The sequence below is a fragment of the Calonectris borealis genome, chromosome 1, assembly GCF_964195595.1.
Source record: "Calonectris borealis chromosome 1, bCalBor7.hap1.2, whole genome shotgun sequence".
NCBI lineage: Eukaryota > Metazoa > Chordata > Aves > Procellariiformes > Procellariidae > Calonectris > Calonectris borealis.
In genome coordinates this window covers 160074294-160097514 of record NC_134312.1, presented here as the reverse complement: position 1 = coordinate 160097514, position 23221 = coordinate 160074294, and the positions used below count along the sequence as shown (strand labels likewise).

Here is a 23221-nt window from a genome sequence, read left to right as displayed (position 1 = left end):
CAAGATAAAGGTATGTTACTAAAATGAGTATTTGGATCATAATGAACACTTTTGTTTGAAGGATGCTTTAAGCACCCGAATACCAGGGGAACGCGAGGTGCTCACCACCTTGGCCCACCAGCACTGTTTCAAGATCAGAGTTACAGATGCCTCTCCCTGAACGAGGTCGCACTGCTGAAGCAAAAGGCTTTCAGCAGCCCAGCTGCCCCAGCACGCTGAGGCACGCTGCTGTGACCTTACAGGCCCGGCGCACCAGGGGCACCCGGGTCCCCGCGGGGGGAAAGGCAGCGCGGCGCCCGGGGAGGGAGCTCTCAGCCCAGCGGCCGGGGGCGGAGGGCGCCGAGCCGCTCGCAGCTCCCGCACGCCACCGCCGACCGGCGAGGCGCCGTCGGCAGGGCTGCGCCGCGCTGCTGCCCCACCGGCCCCGCGGCCCACAGGCCCGCCTCCGCCGCCCTCAGCCCGGCGGCCGCAGGCAGGGGGTGCCGGCCAGCGCTGCGGGGTGCTCTCCGCCGGTTCCAGCGGGGCCCTCCTCCCGCCGCAGCGCTTCTCCGCCACCGCCCCTCCGCGGAGAGGCCCCAGCTGAACCCGCGGCCTCTGGCCAGCCCCGCGCGGGCGCCTGCCGGCACCCACTCGCTTCCCCTCCGCTCGGCGAGAGCTGGCAGCGGCCGGGCAGCGGGGCAGCGCCAGGGGAACGCCTCGGGGCAGCGGCAGGGGAACGCCTCGGCCCAACGGCCGCCGCGGAGACCCGCCCCCCGCCGCAGCTCCCACCGCTCCGCCAGCGGCTCATTGGCCGCGAGGAGCCTCCGCGGCAGCGGCGGCAGCGGGGGAAGGAGGGCGCGCGGAAGGGCACCGGCTGCTCGAACCGCGCGGGGCCGCCGCGTCACGTGGCGGCGAGGGCGAGCGGCCCCGCCCCACTCTGCCCCGGCGGCGCGGGTCCTAGCGCGCGCCCCCCCGGCGGCCGCTCGCGGCACTCACTCGCCAGCGCTGCCGGTGCCTCCGCGCCTCCGCTCCCGCCTGCGGCCGCGTCCTTCTGCCCGTCCCGGGGCGCCTCTCTGGGGAGTAGGCGGTGGGGCGGGGCTGGCCGCGGGGCGGGCGGGGGCGGGGCCTCCCTTCCTCCCTCCCCCGCGGGCCGGGGCAGGTGGGGGCAGCGCGGGGGTTCGGCGGGCTGCGGGGGACGGGACGGGACGGGGTGAGCCAGGGTCGTTCGCCCGAGCCGCCCCGGCTGCGAGAGGGAGGGAGGGAGCGTGCTTTGCGGGGAGGTGGAAGCCCGGGCAGAGCAGCCAGCCGGGCCCGGAGGAGGGAGAGCAGGGCAGCCCGTGCCAGCTGCGAAGGCAGCAGCGGAGGGTGCAGCGCCCGGCGCTCCCCGGGAAGTCGCTCCCCAAAAACCGGCAACAGCAAAAGAACCCCCAGCAGCAGCCCCCGGGCCTGCCCACCTGGAGGCCGCAACAAATACGCGTCAAGCAACACAACCTCAGGCAGCAAATCTGACTTTTAGAGACCTCTTAAAAACCCGTATTATTTTAAAAACGATATTGACTGCTCTACAGAAGGGGTTTTGGCTGTAGCCAGAGGTTGATTTTGAGCCTGCTGAAGCAAAAGTTTTAAAACTTGAAGCGTGCCAAGTGGCCGCCTGTGTAGCTCCTTTTCGGGCAGCTTCCCAACTCCCAGCCAGGGACCCCCTCAAGCTGGCTCTGTAGGGATCAGTCTGCTTTTTAGCAAAGCACGTGAAGACTCCACACAGTAAAATCACTGTAAGAAAATGAGCACACTGGTAGGGGGAATAAGAGTAGGGTACCCGAATGCTCTGTTTGAGGCTGAACAACTCGGTACTTGTTTATCTGGAGCATATGAGCACCCTTCTGTAGCCTGGTTACTGGGACAGCAAGTAATGTTTTGGTTCAGTCCCTCCTCCTCGACTAGTCAGTAAGTTGAAAGTTGGGTTGCATCCGCTATAGATTATTCCTTTCTTACACAATCAGCATTCAGTAATCGTACTCCAGCTCTAAAGCAGGGTAACATTGCGCAGAGTTTGAGGCAGTATCTCCTGCTTTTCTTTCTATAGTTTATTGTTTTAGAGGTTGAATTAATTAGTTAGGTATTCCATCACTTTCCTCAAGTGCTGCTTTTTTTTTAGGCATATGCATTCAACATCAATACACGTGTGCAGAATCAAGATTTTGAACTGTTACTCTACAGGGAAGAATGTCTTCACAGTACCAGTCTACCATGCCCATTAGATTTTCTTCCTAGCTTATAGCAGAACCAGGAATCAAAAACGTACCACAAAAATAAACACCATTATCACAATTAAAATCTATGCAAAAAGATAGCAAACCGCAGATTTATTACATGGCTCCATTACAAATGTATTTACTTCTTGCTCAGCTGAAAATAAATTGGAACGTACCATTGGCAATCTAAATGATTAACACTACATTAAAAAACAGTTCAACTCAGCAATCACAAGCTACCAATTTCAATATCTGTAGGGATTTCTTTCTAACAAAAATACTTATTTTAAAAAGCCCTGAACCACTTGACATGTATCATCACTGACACGCACTGAACACCCATGCCACAATACTGCAGTGCAGCTTTCTAATACAAAGGTCATCAGTCCTCCAGCTCAACAGCCCGTGCAGCTATGCACATCCTCTTCTTCAGAGTGGCTATATAGTCCTTTTTCCTTAAAGCACAGGATCCAGGTTGCTGTGTTTATAACATTACACCTATGTACAACCACGTCACATTATCGTGGAGCCCAGCACACAGACTGAAGTGGCCATAACCAGCGGTACCTGCTGCTTATGGTGGTACATGACAGAAGTTTGGCTCCCTCGGCGTTTACGTCACAGAAATTCAAGCACGTGATCTCACTTTTGTTTCTAGCAAATTTTAGGCTTTCGAGTTAAACATGCCCTCATAAACACGTTTGGTAGAGGCATATCAAGAGCTGTGGAAGGAAGCACTATTCAGTGAAAAGGCCAAGTCAAGAATCACGTGGGAATCTACATGTAATGGTAGATATGCAGATGTACCTATGCTCGCATGAAATGTGGAACACAAGCAGGAATCAGCAAATAAATATTAAGAAATTTAAACTAAAAAGACTCCACCATATAAAACAGGCTATGCTATCACATTTAACATTCTAACGGCTACAGCTTGAAACAGCAACTTCAATTTAAGAAAAAAATCTCACCTTTGCAAATTTACAGTTGCTTTAGATTGCTTTTAAAACGAAGTGAAGGGCACCAAAAGTCAATTCAATAAGAAGTTGTTACCATTTACTGTGATCATACACAAGCTAACAATGGATTGAACTGGACCTGAATGTTGTTGAATCAGGCAGAGATTTGACATTCAGATGCTTTATCAGCCATATAAATTTAACTATCTGCAGAAAGCTCTCTGAATTTGTCTCATCCCATTTCCTCATCCAGCTACTATAACTCTCTGATTCTCAAGGCTAGTACCTGCCCATTTGCTTCAATGCCAGTCTTTTAATATTCTTGGTACAGATAATATACAAGAATGCTAGAGGTGTATGCGACCAGATTACTTCAACTGAAAGCAGCAGTGAGATTTTCTTCATATGTATGAGCTGATCACCTTTAGTTACCCTTTGAAGTTAGTGAAGAGGAATACCTGCTTCAAGTACATGACGCCTCACATCCTAAAGATGCTTTCTTTAGGCGATGAATCATGTTTCAGATTACCTGTTTTTTTCCCAGTGACTATTCAGAGAAACTAGGATGAATAGCTCAGATGCAGGTATCTCAAATATGAAGGAAACAGGTTCCCAGTGAATAGGCCAAATATTTTTAACAAACAAATCAAAAGTATTGAAGATTTTTATTTCTGAGTGCTCATAAACACACACACAACCCCCACCTCTAACGTTTAAATCCTAAGTATGAAATTAAATAACAGGAAACTTCATGTACATGGCATTGGTCTAAACATGAGAGAAACATACAATTAGGGAACTCCCTTGGAAGTTTTTGGTGAAAAAAGATTGTCATCCATCCAGCAGTCATTGTGAATATTTTTCTGACTCCATTCTGTGCATTGAATCATTCTGTAATCATTCTGTATTTCTCTCCTCAGAACTGTATTTGAACAAGCAATCTCTGAAAAAAAATGTATCCAGGTTTCTCAATTTCACTACAGAATCAAGCAGGCCAGCTGATAAGAAGGAAACTTTAATCTTCTGTAATTAGCAATGGTGGAAAGGTGGGGAACGTGGGGAAAAAATCCAGCACGCACACTGGAAAGACAGACAATGTTTGTAACAACAGTTACGTACAAAACCACTTTTTCTTCACATTTCTCTCTTCCAGGTTGTGTGTTCTGCACTATGCCAGGAGTCAGTTATGAGGTGTGAAAAAACAAGCAAAAGGTTAACATTATAACCATTTTAATGAAACTCACTGTATTATTTGCACTCTCAAAACATTTCTGAAAAGAAAGTAAAAAAAATATTTAGCATTCTTGAAAGTCTTAAGGAATTTTTTTATTAAAAAAGCAGTCTTGTTTATTGTTTCATTTGAACCCCATTCTGCCTCAACATTACGCTCAGACATAAGTGTATCATCCTTATTACCATCACACAAGTAATCACATTGAATTTCTATAGCACTGAAAATGATGTAAGACAAATAAACCCTCACAAAAATATATACAGGTAGGCAGAAAACTAATCAAGAAGAAATCATGTTTTCTGTATCGAAGAGTAAACACCATTTTCAAATATCAACAAAACATCCAATTTGTTGGCATGTCTCTTCCATCTAAGACTCTTGAGTAGAAGGACAAACTGACTTCCACAGAGGAATTCCTACAACTTTGGTTCATAACGATCTAGAGAGAATTCATACCCCACACATAATATTGATCTAGTGGATTTCTGTAAAACTAATATGGCAGGCAACAGGGAAAACTGTATGTGTGAACTTCATGATGAGAATAATAATTTAAACTCAGTATGTCATATTCCAAATATACAGAAAAGACCTGATTATATTAAACACATTTATCTTCTGCTATAAACTAGCTCATCAGCCAGATCCCAGCTCTTTAATACCTCATGACTGAAGTAGCTAAGTGTTCTCTGTATCTGATGAATAATAGGCTATGTATGGAAAGCCTTACAAGTCTGCTGTTTGTACTGAAGGGTGTGTCTATTTCAGCATGTTTCAGATACAGAAGTTGGTACTGACTGAACTATGCCGGTTACCAGAAGATGACTAGCCATACTGATGCAGCGTTCCGCTGGATCAGTACAGATACTTATCAAAGAGCATGTTTATATCCTGCAAATCTATTCAGAAACTAGTTTCTGAAAATTTTGCCCAGAAACCAGAAGAAATGGAAACAATTGCATCAACTCAGTACCCTATATAAACTAATTAGTCCTGCTGAGAAACAGGCTATATTAGCAGGAGAGGAGCTCTGCAGTACCACAGATACAGGCCTCTGGTACGTCAACTAAAATCAGTATGGCAACATACTATGTAATGTAGGCGTATTAATTCATTCAAAGTCAAATTTGTGGACAGCACCACACTGCCACAGCCCTGCTGGCTAGATTTATAGTCAGTCTGGCAAGAATATTACATTAAAGTAGCTGCGCTACTTGTAGTACCCAAACTAGCTTTGTCAGAAGATGCTTTGGTAGCTCTGCAGTATTGCAATGTGCTCTGTAGACACACTTGGTTCCTGAAACAACTTTCAAGAACAACTGTCATTTCCAAGCAAATTTATAATGTAAAGTAGCCTAGGTTCAAAACATAGTATAGATGTAGAATGGTTACATGGTGGTCAGATGGCAAGGTCACATGACATCTTGTCCTACAGCAGGCATTCCCTCTACACTTTAAATGGTTCCACACACAGGCAAGTTGTGTATGGAGAACATTCCACAATCTCTGAACAATCATCATTGGACAAATTAGGAAAGCTGCAAATACCGCATTGATCATTTTTTTCCTACAAGGGGGGACAGAGGGAAAGGATAAAGGAATATGAAAAGAGGGGTAAAGTTCCTCAGTTTTCACATCCAATAGCAATCTTCCAATCTTAAAGAAAAAAAACAACAAATAAATAGACATGTGACTTCTTCCTAAAGCAGGAATGTAAATATTAGCACAAGACAAACACCTCTGGACAGCCAGAGTTTAAATGGGTATTAAAGCACAGCACATTTTGAAAAGTGACATTGTATCAATGTGTACCATCTCTGAATCATCCCACGTCCATGTGATCAGTTTATGCATTAACAGCTATGCTTATTTAACTGCCACTTCAGCAAATGCACGAGCCATGAGAGACAAAGGTGAATATGAGTTCCTTCCAGTTAATACATCAACAGCCAAGGTCAGGTGCTCTGCCTACTTACTTTTTTACAGAAATTCTCTCCTTATTCACCAATATAAGAGCTGAAAGGTGTAATGTCCTTAACCAGAAAGGATTGAAATGCCTGACAACACAGGAATTAGCTCTGTAGACACTATACTGTATTTAGACCACTGACCTGCGGCAGGAGCTAAAGCAATTCTGACTTGTTGCCCAAGTTCTCTATGCTAGATGAGGCTGTCTGCAAGAACAGAAACTCTAGCTGACTCCTCTGTCACCTCACACTTCTTTTTGCTGCTTGCTAAAACCTCCGTCTTGCAGAGTATTTTCTCCACTCGAGCATACCTCAGCAGTACACTGGCTGACAAACGTTTATGATCAAATCCCTGTCCTCATTTACTCCTGTACAAATCTGACACTTCGAAGGGTGAAGCCAGAAACAAGAACAAGGGCATAACTCAAATTACAAGGGTAGACTGATGTGCTGGAGAGAATCCATTCTTCCACTGGCTCTGCAGGACTGGCAGTAGAAGGCAGTAATAAAACTGAAGTGGACAGATACTCTTCATACTTGAAAAGATCAGGATTTAAACAGGAAATTGCACTTTTTTTTTAGAATCACTTTCAGAAATAAAACTGCCTTCTGATATTCATCCTGCTACTAAAAAGTCAGATGAAGATATCAAATTACAAGTGAAAGCTGTGAAATTCCATCTGCATTGCTTTCATGTATCTATAAAAATGTTCTAAGGGACTTTAAAAGCAGTTCAAGAGTAAAAATAAAATGATCCCCCAAAGTGCAGCTGAAATGTTAGGATCTGTAGGAGGGCATAATTGGACATTCAAGTGTGCAGTGCTGGTGGTGGTATTATTTTTGAGAAATAATGACTGAATCCTTTACATGGCCAAAAGTACCCATGTAACATTAATCGTAAACAGCATGCACGGACAACCTGAAAAGAAACATCAGGCACCGCCTTTCTTCTGCAATTGCTCCAGTTTTCTTCTTAAGAGGTTGTAGTTTTCCTTGGTCCCGGGTGCCATAGGATCAAGCTTCAGGGAGACTTCATAGTGCTTCTTTGCTAAGTCAAGATTTCCCCAGCGATGATAAAGCACAGCTGGAACATCAATGAGGAATTTCATTAGCAATATTGTTGAATAACGTGCAATCTTGCCAATCACTTGGAAAACAACATTAAAGCATTTGTTTCCAGTGAGGGTCTCTCGCTGGCTGGTGGCACAGTAGCTGCTTGTTCTGTTGCCAAATGCAGGAGCAAAGCCTGGGAGCAGAACTGGCATGGGAATGATGAAGGAATGAATTACATTGTAGCCATAAATGGCAGCTCTTATCTGGTGAGCTCATTGCAGGTTACAAGCATAGCATAAATGAACCAATTTGCAGACACTGAAGTGCAGCTACCTCTGGGCTGGATTGTGCAGCCCTCTTGATCTGTCATATCGTGGGACAGCTTTTCTGGTTTAGTGCCCTGTTCTTCTGGCTGGCAGTTTTTCTAGGAAGTAAAATAGAAATCTGCCCAGCAGGAAGAAGGCTCAAAAGATTGCTTTTTCTTTTTAAACACAATGAATATGAAGCAAACAAACAATACAGCTGATAAGAGTTAGAAAGGCTCTTACCCAAATTACCATGATAACTGGCAGCATTTGGATTGGCTTTAATTGCCTTGAGGAACAAAGCTTCAGATTCCTGAATAATTTAGAAGAACAAGTCAACAGGACAGTCTACTCTTGTAATAGATAAAATAATGCAAGATTTAATTGCATTACCACGATTGTAATTAAAAACCCTCCCAAACTATGCCATATCTATATGATACCACCGTATATATATTCTACGCCTGCGTGATCCTGTAGCTGAGGTGGCTATAGCCTCCAGAAAACAGTGATAATGCTACAAATAAGTGCCATGCTTTCACAGGCTGCTGTTATTTTAGCAGAGAGCTATTAAGCACTAGTGAAGTTTGTAAAGCAGTTTAGTTAAATTCTTTTTTTTGCATAGTTATAATATTTTCAAACATTACCTACTGAAGTTTTCCCTACTTATTCAATCAAGTTAAGGATAATATAATTCAGTATCTGAGCAAACTGCTTTTAGACACCTTCCCCCTTAAAATAGCTTTTAGCATTTAAAATGGGGGCATTCCAGTAAACCCCTTTCAAACAGATGTTCAACATGGTTCTCAATGAAAAGTAGCTGAGTGCCTGCTACTTAAAAAATCAAGCCAACTGAAATATTCCTGACATTCCCTCACAAGTTATCTTTTCAATATTCCCACTTGCGGTGTGTACTCTTAGGACTGTTGATATCTGAGTACTACTTAGAAAATCTGAGCTCCCTCACCAAATATTCAGAGAACAATTTACCACTAAATTTATTCTCTAATTCAAACATTTTTGTTTTCCCAAACTAGCTGCTAATATAGATACTTTTGTTTCAGAGCATATTTCCCGCATAAGTTTAAAAAGATACCCCCCCAATCCAAATGGAGCATATTTAGTTGCTTGCATGCAAGTTTAGATATTTTAGAGAGCGACTTTTACATAGATGTCTATGCTGTGCTGTGTTTTAGGGAAAGTTGCCCATTCAGTTTCAATGCAAATGACCTGAAGATAAAATTATCTCAGTGTGGTAGGCTTCCATCTGAATGCACATACTTGCTGAGGTATGTGAGAACGGTAACCTGGGGAAATAGCCTTTCCTTTGTGCTAAGCTTTTATTACTTATATCCACAAAACACAACACAGGCTCTACTGAAAAAGAAAACCTATCAGCCAGATTTTTGGTTCCACCGTCTTCTCATGTGAAGCATGAAATAAGTCTCTGTAAGGGTCCTTATGTCAAGATTGAGCCACTCACTCAACTTTGACTTAAGAGCTTCCCAGTATGTCCAAATTCAAACCCAAACTACATGCTCCTTTCAAAGCATTCCTTAGCACAGCTGAGGCTGCCACTCTGAAGCCAAGAGAGACTGATGCAGAAAGTGCCTTCATCTTCTCAGGTCAAGGAAATTACAAACCCTAGGGTTCTTGACAAATTCTTTTGCAGGACATCCTGTTTCAGGAGAAGGAATGCTTGGATAGGAGTGAACAAGGGAACCAGATGTCTGGAAATTGAGGGAGTATGTAACTCCATAGTGCAAGTTTTAGCATTGCTTTTCCCGGGCATAAGCAGCAGCTGCAGCCTTCTCATACCCAGACTATTAATGTTCCTGGATGTGTTGGTCTCTCTGAAACCCATACTATTTAGTGTCTTCATTAATGTTTTGGATGACGGGACTGAATGCACTTTCAAAAACTTTACAGATAGCACCTAAAAGGATGGAGTGGTCAATACACTGGAGGGGAGAGCTGCTATTCAGAGGGATCTGGACAGGACAGAGGAATGGATTAGCAGGAATCATAGAATGGTTGAGGTTGGAACAGACCTCTGGAGGTCATCTGGTCCAACCTCCCTGCTCAAGCAGGGCCAGCTGCCCAGGACCATGTCCAGGCAGCACCTCCAAGGATGGAGACTCCACAACCTCTCTGGGCAACCTGTGCCAGTGTTTGGTCACAGTCACAGTAAAAAAGCATTTCCTGATGTTCAGAGGGAACATCCCATGTTTTGGTTTGGGCCCATTGCTCCTTGTCCTGTCACTCAGCACGACAGAAAAGAGCCTGGCTCCATCCTCTTTGCACCTTCAGGTATTTATATACATTGAGATTCTCCCCCTGAGACTTCTCTTCTCCAGGCTAAACAGTACCAGCTCTCTCAAGCTTTCCCCATAGGAAAGATGCGCTAGTCCCTTCATCATCCTCGTAGCCCTTCGCTGGACTCTCTCCAGTATGTCCATGGCTCTCTGAGAACTGGACACAGGACTCCAGCTGTGGCCTCACCAGTAGAGAGGAAGGATCACCTCATTCAACCTGTTGGCAACACCTAACACAACCCAGGATATCATTAGCCTTCTTAGCCACAAGGGTACATTGCTGGCTCATGTTCAATCAATCTGGTGTCCACCAGGACCCTCAGGTGCTTTTCTGCCAAGCTGCTTTCCAACTGGGTGGCCCCTAGCATGTACTGTGCCTGGGCTTGTTCCTCTCCAGGTGCAAGGCTTTGCACTTCCCCTTGTTGAACTGCATGAGTTTCCTACCAGCCCATTTCTCTAGCCTGTCGAGGTCCTCTGGATGGCAGCATGACCCTCTGGCATATCAGCCACTCCTCCCAGTTTTGTGTCATCTGCAAACTTGCATTCTGCCCCATCATCCAGATCAATATTGAAGATGTTCAACAGGATTGGACTGCAGGAATCTCATGAAGTTCAACAAGAGTAAATGCAAAGTCCTGTATCTGGGATGGGATAACCTCATGCGAAAGTACAGGCTGGGGGCAACTGTCTAGGAAACAGCTTTACAGAAATGGATCTGGTGGGCCTGGTAGACAGCAAATTGAATAAAAGCCATCAGCGTACCCTTATAGCAAAGATGAACCACCACATCCTGGGCTGTATTAAGTAGAAGTATAGCCAGCAGGTCCAGTGAAGTAATCCTTCTCCTCTGTTTAGCACTTGCGAGACCACATCTGGAGTATGTGTTCAGGTTGGGGCTCTCCATTATAGGAAAGACATGGGCATACTTTAGTAAGTCCAGCAGAGAGCCGCCAAGATGGTTGGGGCTGGAGCACAAGACATACAAGGAACAGCTGAAAGAACTGGATCTCTTCAGCCTTCAGAAGAGAAGATGAAGGGGAGACCTTATTGCTATCTACAAGTACCTGACCAAATGATACAGAGAAGATGGACACAGACTCTTCTCAGAAGTCTGTGAGATGGGATGAGACACAATGGATGCAAGCCAACTCTTGCATCTTCATTACCATACATCTTCAACTACATGCTGAAAACATTTTTATCACCACTGCTTTGCTCAGGAGCTAGTAGAAGCACACTGACTGATTAAAGGCTATTTAAGGTGCATCATATTCATATTACTGTAGATATATGGAGTAAATATACATTCTAGTACATCCGGTGATACTTCAAATTGCTCTATCTTGCCAAATCTTTAAGTGTTGCCAAGAAACTTGCACACTGTGCATAGCAAAGGCTTTGGGTAAGCACACTGCATTCCATCTGCTGCCAAGGCCACAGCACAAAATTGTGGTCTGGCTTTATTTCAAATACAAAAAATGCTGACTCATTTTAATTTATTGTACTTTTTACAGAAAAAGCATAGCTGTATACATAACAAAAATACAGCATACATATTTTCAAAGACCTAAGTTCTTCATCCATTGCGACAAGAACAATCATTTAAAGGAGACCTCTAGCTTGGTATAACAGATGTTAATTAAAAAACAAAACAAACCCACCCAAACAGCTCATCCTTGATGTGCTTTTGTTTCTGGAACAATAAATCATTCATGAGTAGATACAAACAGAAATCATAAAGGGTTGGGGTTTTTTTGGTCTTAGGAAAGACCGTCTTCTGCTGAAAATCAAAGTGCATTTGAAACTGAAGGAGAATATTGTGTGCTTATTGGAAGGAAATCTCTCATAACATAGTAAAACCTTTTTGACTCAATGTCTTTTAAAATAAGAGATAACAAAAAACCCCAAAACAAATCGTACTTTATGGCAACAGAGCCAATACAGTAACAACTTTTATACAGACACATAATAAGTAACCTGACAAATGAAATACCTGAGGTTATACAACACATCAGACACGGCCAAGCAGCCCTCTGAAAATTACCTCCATCACCTTGACAGTCTCCATCCTCCCCCTCCTCCCTTCCCATCCCGAACACTCAATAAAAATCCTTGAAGAGCCATCCACTTCTCTCTGTTTTTACATGGTGAAGGGGTAGAAATCTGAATTTTCCATGCTCTTTATTGCCATTTAGCATTCTCCCGCTTTAAAAAACCTGTATCTCCTCTTTCCAGGCGATGCAATATACAATACAGCTGCTGAGATCATAACCTTTTCTGAGTCCACTTTCCAATTCCCTTAATTTGCTCTCCCTGTTATAACCCATCAATTTCAAGTTACTAAGTTAAGTTTTTTGCTCTATGCAAACCTACTACTCCACATTGAACTATTTAAACACTCATTGGCTCCCTGCTTTCTTCCCTGGGCTCCACTGCTCCTTTTGCTTTATTCAGGATGCTGACTTGAAAGCTTCATTTTCCCCTACTACCATTTCTACTTTGTCTCCCTGCAGCATAATGACCTTTCAGAGCTAGCAATCAAAATCACTACCTCCTTTTTTATTTTTTAAATCCACTAAGACAGACTTGTTCCTCCTACACCTGTAAAAGTTTTCTAGCTTGTTTTCAACTTATTTTTTCTACTTATTTCATTATAAATGCTCTTTATTCTGTCATGCTGCATACTCTTCTTGATGAATAACTATACAATCCTCTATTCTTTCACAGTCATGACTCACTAAAATAATCCTAACAATTAACTCCTCTATAATCTCATCCCTTATACATTCTGGATGTTAATTTGTATCCTTCTGGAACTTTGTTAAAGTAACCTAAATATGTATTTTATAACAGTCTCAGGTGGAGAGAAAAAAAAAAGAGAGCGTACAGAAAAACATCCCAGCCAGCCTAGAGAAACAGCAACAGGGGAGTGTCTCCCGGCATCACTAACACAAACAAAAGCAAGTGCTGGGTTGTCACAGACCCTGGCTCCACATGTGGACAGCTGAACAGGACTGTAGAAATTTAAGTGGACACAGTAATTGGTGGAAAAATGTATCTATTCTGAGAAGTTTAACATCATAAAATCTTCTTACTTTGCATATACTGAGGATGTTCCTTCAGTGCTGCTAACATCACTATCAAAAAGCCATCAAAACCCCCGAAAGCCATAGTTCAGTAAATGATGTTTTTCTGAGGAATACCAAAAACTTGCTTGATTATTAATTTGTCCCTATCACATACATAAATCAGCGACTATGGAGTCAATTAAAACAACTAAGTATATTAATTGTGTATGATTTATTCTCTGTCAGCTCATACAATTCCTTTTGGAAAATAAGTCATTCTCATCAGTTCCATTACATTTACTACTTGTAAAGTAAGTAACTAATGCTGAGGTACCACTTGCAGGCTGGTCCACTGCATCCAAGAGAAAGTTCAACACATTGCTCAACGTATGGACTTCTTCCTCATAATATTCTGGGATTACCCAGGTATCCTATCCTCAGTCTGGGATTAGCAAATCTATAATATCTCTATTTTAGAAAGCGTCTGAGGCAAAGAGGCTAGAATTCATATCGGCTAATGGTAAACCTTTACATACAAAAAGCACAAGGACTAGCATATCACATCTAATTTTAGTTCCTGAACCAAGACCTCTAAATCAGAGCAGGCTCTCTCTGTCGGCAGTGAAGCAATACAAGACCCTAACTGCCCTCTAGTGTGCTTAAGAGCCTATTTCTCTCCACTGACCACTGACATAGTTTAGGGCAGCCACATTCCTAACACAGGCATCTAAAATAAGGTGGGATGAACTTAGGCCAGAATCACACAGCAATACTGTGACAGAAACGGGCATTGAAACCTGATTATCTGTCACAGTCCACAATGATCTCCTCAAACACTTTCTACAGCAACTTACACAGAATTTAAACAGGAAAACAAAACAAAACAAAACACAACCAACACTGGGAAAGCTCTAGTTACTTACCTTATATTTTTGCGATTTCCCCAGTACGTTTGCCAATGAAAACATAAGGGAATGATCATTAGGTATTAATTCCAGGGCCTCTCTTCCAACTGCTTCTGCTTGAGCTAGATTGCCTGGGAGCCCATGTAGTGGAAAAAGAGAAGGCGTCTTTTAACACAGCCTTATTAGTTATTTTTCATGCTGCAAGCACTCATATTGTATGAATGGCCGATTACATGCATTTTTAAAGAAAACCAGGTATGACACAGACACAAATGTAAAACCCTGCAGAACAAGACAATAGAAAACCTCCATTTTGTTTTCAACAGATAACACTTTCAGAAGAACAACAAAGCACAGATTCAAAAGTTCTGAAGTTTCGTCTATAATACAAACATGTTTGCACAAGGATGGCATTTCACATAAGGATCAGAAATTCAATTTATGGGCTGGATTTCAAGTGATGCTTTAAAACCATTGACTCAGAAGGTATTCTTATATTTATAGAGAGAGTCTGGGTAGCCAAAGAAGTAGCAGAACTCCTTTTAGATGAATATGGATAAAGCTTTACGTTTTTCACGACACTGAATTATTCATTAAAACATTCAAATGGGCTTATACCTGTATTATCAAGCAATATAATCATATTGTTCCAAGCCAAACTATGTTCTGGTTTCAGAACTGTAGCATTCCTCCATGCATTCAATGCATCTATATGGCGATTCAAATCTGCATACTAAAAAGAAAGAAAACCTCAGTAATTTCACTCTGATTTGTTTTACTTTCCTATCATGCACTAAAGACACTAAAGAGTTGCTAATGTTTCATTCCATTCTAGTAGAACTTGTTTTACTTGTTTTTGTCAAAAATAAGAAATGTAAAAAGAATACTAGGGTAGTATGGGGAGTGCTATATACTAATTTTACCCTGCTTTTTGCTGGGACCCAGGTTTGTTTTCTATATACCAATAGGATAGGGAGGAAAACCAGCATACAATTTAGAAGTCTACACAAGAGAATAAGTAAATATTTAATATAAATATTTCCAAGGATCTAAATGGAATTTTTTGGCATGGTTCTACTACCTAACAATATACTAATGACTGCAAAACAGTCTAATATTGGGAAATTATTAATAATATATTTTGAACAAAAGATCACAATCTATATTTTTCTTTATACCTCTTTATATGAAAAACTAGTATGGAAGGAAGAATACTGGGAAAGCAATAGGAAAAGCTACCGAAAATATGAAATCACCCTGAACTACAAATGAAGTGAACTGGAATAACTATCAGCATTTCACAGTACAGCAGAATTATATGCATACATATATCTACATACACACAGATTACTGTCATAGCTATCATTTATTCAAAAGCACTTACCAACCGCCCTAAATTGTAGTAACAATCTGGATATTTTTTCCTGTGTTTAATTGCCGTCCAGTAGCTTTGCTCTGCCTCTTCAAACCTTCTTAAACTGTTCTGTACTATTCCTAGATTCATCCATGCAGCAGCAAAATCAGGTCTGGGCAAATTGGGAAAAAAAACCAAGAGAGAGCACAATTGAGCATTTGGAACACAAGATCCTATTGTACCATTTCTGCTCAGTTGGTGCAAAACACTGCTTAGCATTATTCTAAACATACTGTATTCGTACAGCTAAGGACAGCAACTCCTCTGCTTCTTGGAGCTCATTTCTTTCTTTCAGAATATTTCCAAGGTTGTTCATGGCATGTACATATTTAGGATTCAACCTAAAATTTAAAATTTAAGAGATGATTATTATGTATGGGACATGTATTACTACATACAAATTGCTAGCTCTGCAATGCTGCAGACCATTGAAAATGAATACCTAAGCATTTATTTCATGTTAAACATGAAAGCAATTTTAGGATAGTTCATTAAAGCAGTAAAATTACTAATACCTTACAGCTTCTCTGTAGTATTTGATTGCAGCACTTTGATTTCCTTTGTCAGCCAGGTTTTTGCCAACATTGTAATGCACCTGAAAACACAGATGAACATTCTACCACATGCTATACAGTCAGATATTTTGTGGAGCTAAGATGCTAAAAATTCTTACTCCAAATAGATAGTCAGCTCTTGCATCATTCACTGCTGGCTTTTGTTGTAGGTGGATACTTAAGATTGGACAATACATACAATAAAGACAGCAAGACAAAATCTGAGGAATAAATTAATGAATCAGCTTACCTGTTCCAGCTATTTACAAAAGATTATTCACTTCCTGATTTTATAAATGATCACCACACTTTCCACAAGACTCTCTATATTGAGACCTCCTGCTCTTCATTTAATTTATTTGCCAGATAAGTAAGAGAAAGTCTGACTCAATCAAATCCACCATAGGAGAAGAAACACTACAGCAATGTAACTTGATTAAACTTTGCTTTCGCTATAGCATAAACTAGAACCAGCTCAACATTAACAGAAAAACTAAGCTCCATATTTCAAAAACAAACAAAAAATAACAAAGACACACACACACTATTATTGTCTTGGGATAAAAATGCATCAAACAGCATTTCTGAAATAAAAATAATGTGTACAGCAACATGTTGGAGACCTTGCCTGTTAAAAAGTAGAGAATGAAGGAAGGATCTAGAGCTCTGAGATACAGCTACAGGGAATAAGACACATCATCTGAACTTACGGCAAGAACTAGATAGGAATAAATATATTTCAGGACCTGAGTTGGAAGACATCTCAAATCCTACTTTAAGGCAAATCTCAGAAGACTACATTACCTGGTCAAAGGGAAGACTCAAGTTTAGAAGTAACAGAAATGTACTGTGAGTACTGACTCCTGAAAATAGACTTCTCAGCAACTAGATCAGAACTCATTATTTAAATTACCTTACTCTTTGAAATCAAATTGTATATACTTTATCCAGAACAAACACATACTGTAATTTCTTCCATACTTTGAAAATCTAATTTAAAACTTTTCGAAAACACTATGCAGGAATTACTTCAGATTGAAGTACAAAAAGATAGGTTTGTAATGCATTTAGATAACTCTAATTCACCTTCTACATCCAGAAAAGGATTTTATCTCATGTGTCCATCAAAGGAAAAATCCTAATTGTATTCGGCACAATACCTGGGACCTACTGATCCAGCACAAACAATTATGTTTGAACTTAATTATTATGGCATTTAATTGTTGAATTCCATCTCTATATGACTGTGACTATGCAGTAATATACCATCAACAAATAAAGAACATTTTCTGTGCTTTCTAGCATGAGTGAAAAAGTAGTTTCACTGGTTTTACAGACAGCAAAGATGCTATAAAGCTTACTAAGCATACACAGAAGCAGCTCCTCAGGCTGTAACATATAAAATAGCACACAAATTCAGCATCCCATAAAAGCAGTTCTAGCACAGCTTCCGAGAAAAAAAAAGATCCAGGCACTTCTTTTGCACATGCATAAAAAAAGGACAAGGTCCATGCCAAAGAAGTAACGTAATGGTACATTTATATCAAGACATAGCCATTCATAAAGATCAAGTGCAGTGTCAAAAAAAATGAATAGCATCGTTTCCCAGGAGTCATTAAAGTAAAACGATACACCCTGAAACATGTTTCTTAGGACTGAATACTATTTGTATATCTCTTCCAGAAATTTGTCAGCACACTATGATAACATTCTTACCAAACTGGATTGCTCTGATTATATATGCTGAAGTTTACAGACTCAAAATTTATTCAGAGCAAATTAGGTTATTAAACTTTGCTGTGTTTCCAGATAAAAGATAAATCGTGGCAAAACAGAAAAAATAAGGGAAGATTTCACTCAATAATGTGTATTAGCCCTTAAAATACCTGACTTCACATCTCAATATCAGCAAACGAGATTACATTCACCCGATTCAATTTCTTTCTTGAAGAAGTTTTACAAAAGGTTTTTTTTTTAAATGTTTTACAAAAGTCATAAGCATCACTGAAAGAAGAAATTTGATTAAAGACTGGGGACAGAGCATACAAGAAAAAACTTTGTATACACCAACCACTCAGTCTTTCACATGTCAGTCATCTTATGTTAGGAAACAGTCAGCATTTCACTGTCTGGTTCCATTTTTCTCAGTTTTTAAAAACATGAAACTTCTTAACAACCATTTCTATCCCAAAAGCAGCAGCAGAAAAAATATTTTTCTCATGTAAACAGAATTGTGCAGACTGCAGAAACCTGAGAGATACCAATTCTCTCAAGTCAAAACAGCAAATGAAATATTAAGTGTGCATGTACATTTTGTCAACTGAATTAAAAAGATGTATTGTAGTCTATTAAAACTGATAGTAAAACTATTTAAATAAACTATTAGCATTTTTGATGGTGTATTTCTCTGTCCTCAGAAATAGCTTCTGTGTGAAAGGAAATGATACTTCTATACAGCACTCCTGAAAATGAAGAGTTCCTCATTGCATGTTGGTTTCCTAATTTCTCTTCAAGTGAAATTGTAGCCTTAGTTCCTCTTAATATGGTGGTGACAGAGAAGAAAGAAGGAAAGAAAAACTAAAACAAACATACCAAAAGAACCCCTCAGCCTACCACAAATATTCAATGACAAAAGCAGCTTTACAATGGATTACAATACGCAGTAACATTAGGCTCTTAAGAACAGAGTCAGCCAAGGGTTTCCAGGCACACAGTGTCATTTGAGAGGTGCAGGTGACTTCTGCCGTACAGCCATGTCTCCCACTTCACTGGCCACGACAGAGAGATGCCAAGATCAGCCTTTAGCTCCACTCCCCCCAAGCAGGCCTACCATAGCTATCTGCCCTCTGCTAAGCGCAAGGCTGTAATTCTCCCTGACTTCTCCTGTGACCCCTACCTGCACAACATGGGGACCAGTACTTTCAATATACCAATGGGCAGGAAGAATCTGGCCTTTAAAAATGAGGGGCCAGTGTGATGGCTTAAATTTCATCTCTAGAAATGTGGTTCTTCTGCCTTTGACAGATACTATGCACGCCAACCTGGGAGAGAGGATTTTCCTTTCCTGATTAAACATTTAAAAGCAGATATAGCATTTCATTATTAAATGATTAAAGATAGATATTAACTGGAAGTGACGTATTACATTATGCTCCTTTATCAATCTTAAACAGGTAATTACTTTACAGTAATAGCTCTAAAAGAAGCATTTCTCAGGGATGCATAACAACATAGTATTCTCTGAAATCAGGGCAATTAGGTAAAAATACCCTAGGATAGAACCTAGTTGATCCCAACAGGCATGTGTTGTTTAAAATTAACATAACCATGGCACCATAGCCTAGCCAAAGAATTGGCTCTATGTGTTTGTCTGTTCGCAATACCTCAATCAGCCTAAGAAGCCAGTATAAAAAAGCAAAAGCACTGTATATTATTCTATGTTAGACACACAGAGTGCTTGAACTCTTATTTAAGTGTTTAAATGTGCATGCGCATTTAAATGAGGAAGAGAAAAAAAAAATTATATTTTCCTGTACAAAACCCAGATTACTGTCAAACTGATTTTTTGGGTTTTTTCCCTCAAAGCAGCGTAGGAAGAAATTGAAATGTAGTATCATCTTCTAGGAGGTACACCCCCTCAGTTGGAGCACTGCTATTATCAACTATTTTATTCTCTCTTCCTAGCTGCTTATAATCACCTTTTCAGCAAATATGAACATTTGCTGAGAAGGATGGAAGCAAAGCACAGATGTCAAAATTTCTACAGAAACATGCAGATGCTTCTTTTCAATGCCAGCTTCTTTCATCAAACACTCTTTTCTTTCCTCTACTACTGAAATTCTGTCTTCTAAATAATAATAAAACAAAGCCTTTTTGATCTTCACATTTTGTTTGTGCAGCTAATGTTGTCTAAAGCTTCTTCTGCATGCCTGTGCTTGTATACATCTAAAATGGTATCTGTGTGGCAAAACACTGCAGATAGCCCACAGCACTGAAGGTAAATTCTGCAGAAGATAATCCCCTTTTAATATATAGCATAGAAAAGAATTCTCAATATCTAAAGGAAATGCTCTCTAGATCAGCTTTATAAAACCTTAAACAGCAGTAAATCTTGTTCTATCTCAAAGAGGTTTTACAAGACCTTTTAAGAAAGAATAGAAGGTAATCTCACAAACTCTGTTGTACATTTTCAGTATTAGCATAGCTTATCTTTGACAAACTTGTATCTATAATAATTACAGTTTGCATAAAGCATCAAGTACAAAGTTACTACCCTTAGTATGTCAAGGCAGACTGGTTAGTAACACATTCTGTTGGGAGTATCATAACTTCCTTGCTTATTATTGCAGAAAAGTTGCTACTGAAATGGCTTTTTAAAAACTATGTTTAGCAAGGAGAATGTATAGATTACATACAGAATATTAACAACTTACAATCATTTAAATTCAGTTATTTCAAATCTAGGAAAAGAAAAATGGTGGCTATTTCCCATGTATTTAACAATGCAATTGCAAATTTTATTTAGATAATCAATTAGAGGAAGTCATCCAAAAATAAAAAACATCTCTGGGTCCTTAAAAACTGTCACGGCTTTGCTAAAAGCTGAGAAAAAGTAACTTGGCACTTCCAACAGTAACTTATCACATGGCAAAAAAAGGCATTAAGATAAGCATTTTTGGGAATAATCTTTAAAATTCAAAGAGACAAGTGTAATGATCTCAGAAAGTGAAGAGCAATACAGCAATGTCTAGAAATAGCGAACAGTAGTAGGACAAGGGCAAAATCTCACATAACCTTATGTATCCACATCTGCTCTAGCTGTCAGGACTTCTTTTATCATCAGTGGAGAGAAACACACAGATCTAGGGTGCAGTCTTTCTGGCCTATGTCCGTTGTTTAGTCCAAGGTGATGATGAACCACGCGCTAAAAGGGACAGCTTCTCCTCCCCAGTTATAAAGGGAGCCTGGCTGACCCGCTCAGAGGTAGATGTCTAAAGCTGAGGATATAAATCCAAGCCAGTAGTCTGATACGGTGAAACAGTAGTTATGCTTTTATCATAGCTTGCAATTAGATATTCCAGTACTTCAACAAAGCACTCCAGGATAAACTGGCAACATAATGACATCAAATGAAAAGATGCCAGATTGGATCCAGATTTTACGCCAGTAGCACTGAAATATTCCAAACATATAAACTACCTGTAACATATAATCAACATACCGAGAGAAAACAGTCTCTATAACTGTTCACAAAATTTGCTTTAGCAGAAACAACACAGGCCTGGTTCTAACTCACACTAGTGTGTATCACCACTGAGCTCTAGGAAATAAGTATGAAAAAAGATGGTAAGAGGAAATGGAATCAATATACAGGCACCTTCTGTTCAGCTAAGAAAAATACTGCCAAATGTATTCAAAATGTGTACTGTTTCAGTCTAACAACCTTTGAAACCAACTTAAGTGCAGGACCATGCAAGTTCAAATGTGTGACATACTCCTGGACACGTTTAACCAAGATCTGTAAAATACTTCTTTCTCTCTCTCTAAAAAAAAAATTTCTATATAATATATATAACATATATATTTATAATATTTTAAAAATAAAAAAATTTGTATTGTGAACTTTTTTTTAAAAATCAAAATCTTTGTAACTTCATTATGGTATTTCCAATAAATTTTAAAATCACTGGGCAACATTTATCAAAGTTGAGCCTAAATTTCATCCTCTTGAGCCAGATGTATCCACCACCCAAGGGGGTAGATTCACTACCATGCCAGACAATCTTATTTAATGCAGCTTCCACACCTCTATCTAAAGAGATGTTTAAAGATGAGTCTTGCAATTAGAGAAGGCACTGCTGTAACTACTTGTTACTTAGAATTAAGGTAAGTTTACTCTGCTCACAAACAGACAATTTGGAATTGAAAACAGCTGTACCACAAAACATGAACTAGGAGCTGCAGCTTTTGTTGCTCATTGGGAGACACCTAGAGATTCTGGGACCCTGCTACATAAGAGAAGTAAAGCATGACCTATTTAAAATACACATATTAATTTCTATTTAAAATACACATATTAAAGATGTTCCAAGAACAACAAGGAAAAGCTATTATCTGCGTTCCACCTTTTGGTCTGCATCAGCCTCCCACTGAAATAAATGGGCCACTGAAAGTCCTGTGGAGTAATTTTTAAATGAAGTCTGCAATTTCAAGACAGCAACAGTAGATCACAACAGAACTTAATTCAAATTTTTACCTTTGTCAAAATTGAATAAATATAGCTGAGTCCATAAAGAAAAAAAGAGATTGGCTCTCACACATGGACTCTCTAATGCTGTTGCCTAGAAAAGTTCCCTACTACTGTGATTTCAGAGTTACTCCTTCAGAAAAATTGGAGTGTGAGCCTACAAAACCCTCCCTGTTCACATCACCACGCTTTCCATTTGCGCAAGCTGTCACTAGCAGCAATACAGCCCAGGCATGTCTACACGGCCCAATGTTGACAAACACAAGCTCATTTTCCCTGTACACTCATTGGCTTTGAACCAGCTGCATTAGTTCAGTAGCTTGCACACAGCTTATCGGCTAAAGCACAGCACTGTGCGAACACAGCTACACAGCTTCCCAGCCATGGCTTGTGTCCAAGGAGCTTGGAGCACAGGCAAAGAGAGCGTGGATCTGTCTAAAGCACTCTTGCCATGGCAGATGGATGGAGTTACACACAAAGAAACAGATTGCATTTGCTCCATTTATAGTATGCGCTTGTCATCCAGAAGACAAGATATACTGAGATCATCATTAAAAAGAAGATGGTTGCCTACCACCGCCACACAAGAAAATACAACAGCCCTTTTTCTATGTATTGAAATCTGAGATTATTGAAAGATAGGACCATGTTGTAAATATTGGCCATAAATGATTTTTACAGCTCACTGCTGCATATTTGTATTCCAGTAGATGCTAAGTTTATCATTTTCTTTGCAAAGCTGAGCATTCACAGGTTCCTTTTTAAACTCTGTCTTGATCTGTATTGTCTAGACACCACTCTAGATTACAGAAATCTAATCTTTTAAAACATCAATGTAGTTTTATTGCCAAGACGTACATTCCTATTCCTAGGCTCTTCAAAGAGAGTCTTTGCTAAAATTCAGACAACATCAGGGCTCTGTGGTATGCTCCAACAGATCACGCTCTCAGCTATCAAAGGACTGCTGGG

The 23221-nt window shown here is 40.5% G+C and overlaps 2 protein-coding genes across 3 annotated transcripts in view; both read right to left on the bottom strand.

The window, feature by feature from the left end:
• The window catches only part of GGACT (gamma-glutamylamine cyclotransferase), a 32899-nt gene extending 31854 nt beyond the window's left edge, over positions 1-1045 (bottom strand). Inside the window, exon 1 of the mRNA XM_075137892.1 lies at positions 976-1045. The gene's annotated coding sequence lies outside the window, so the exon portion shown is untranslated. The remainder of the gene's footprint in view (positions 1-975) is intronic.
• Positions 1046-2313: 1268 nt separating this feature from the next.
• TMTC4 (transmembrane O-mannosyltransferase targeting cadherins 4) overlaps positions 2314-23221 on the bottom strand; it is a 61697-nt gene continuing 40789 nt past the window's right edge. For both annotated transcript variants that reach the window (XM_075137796.1, XM_075137785.1), the window contains 7 exons: positions 15967-16046; positions 15685-15792; positions 15422-15563; positions 14656-14770; positions 14056-14168; positions 7993-8062; positions 2314-7475 (listed from right to left, as the gene is read on the bottom strand). In XM_075137796.1, the coding sequence (XP_074993897.1) occupies positions 7324-7475; positions 7993-8062; positions 14056-14168; positions 14656-14770; positions 15422-15563; positions 15685-15792; positions 15967-16046 (780 nt within the window). In that variant the 3' untranslated portion in view covers positions 2314-7323. The remainder of the gene's footprint in view (positions 7476-7992; positions 8063-14055; positions 14169-14655; positions 14771-15421; positions 15564-15684; positions 15793-15966; positions 16047-23221) is intronic.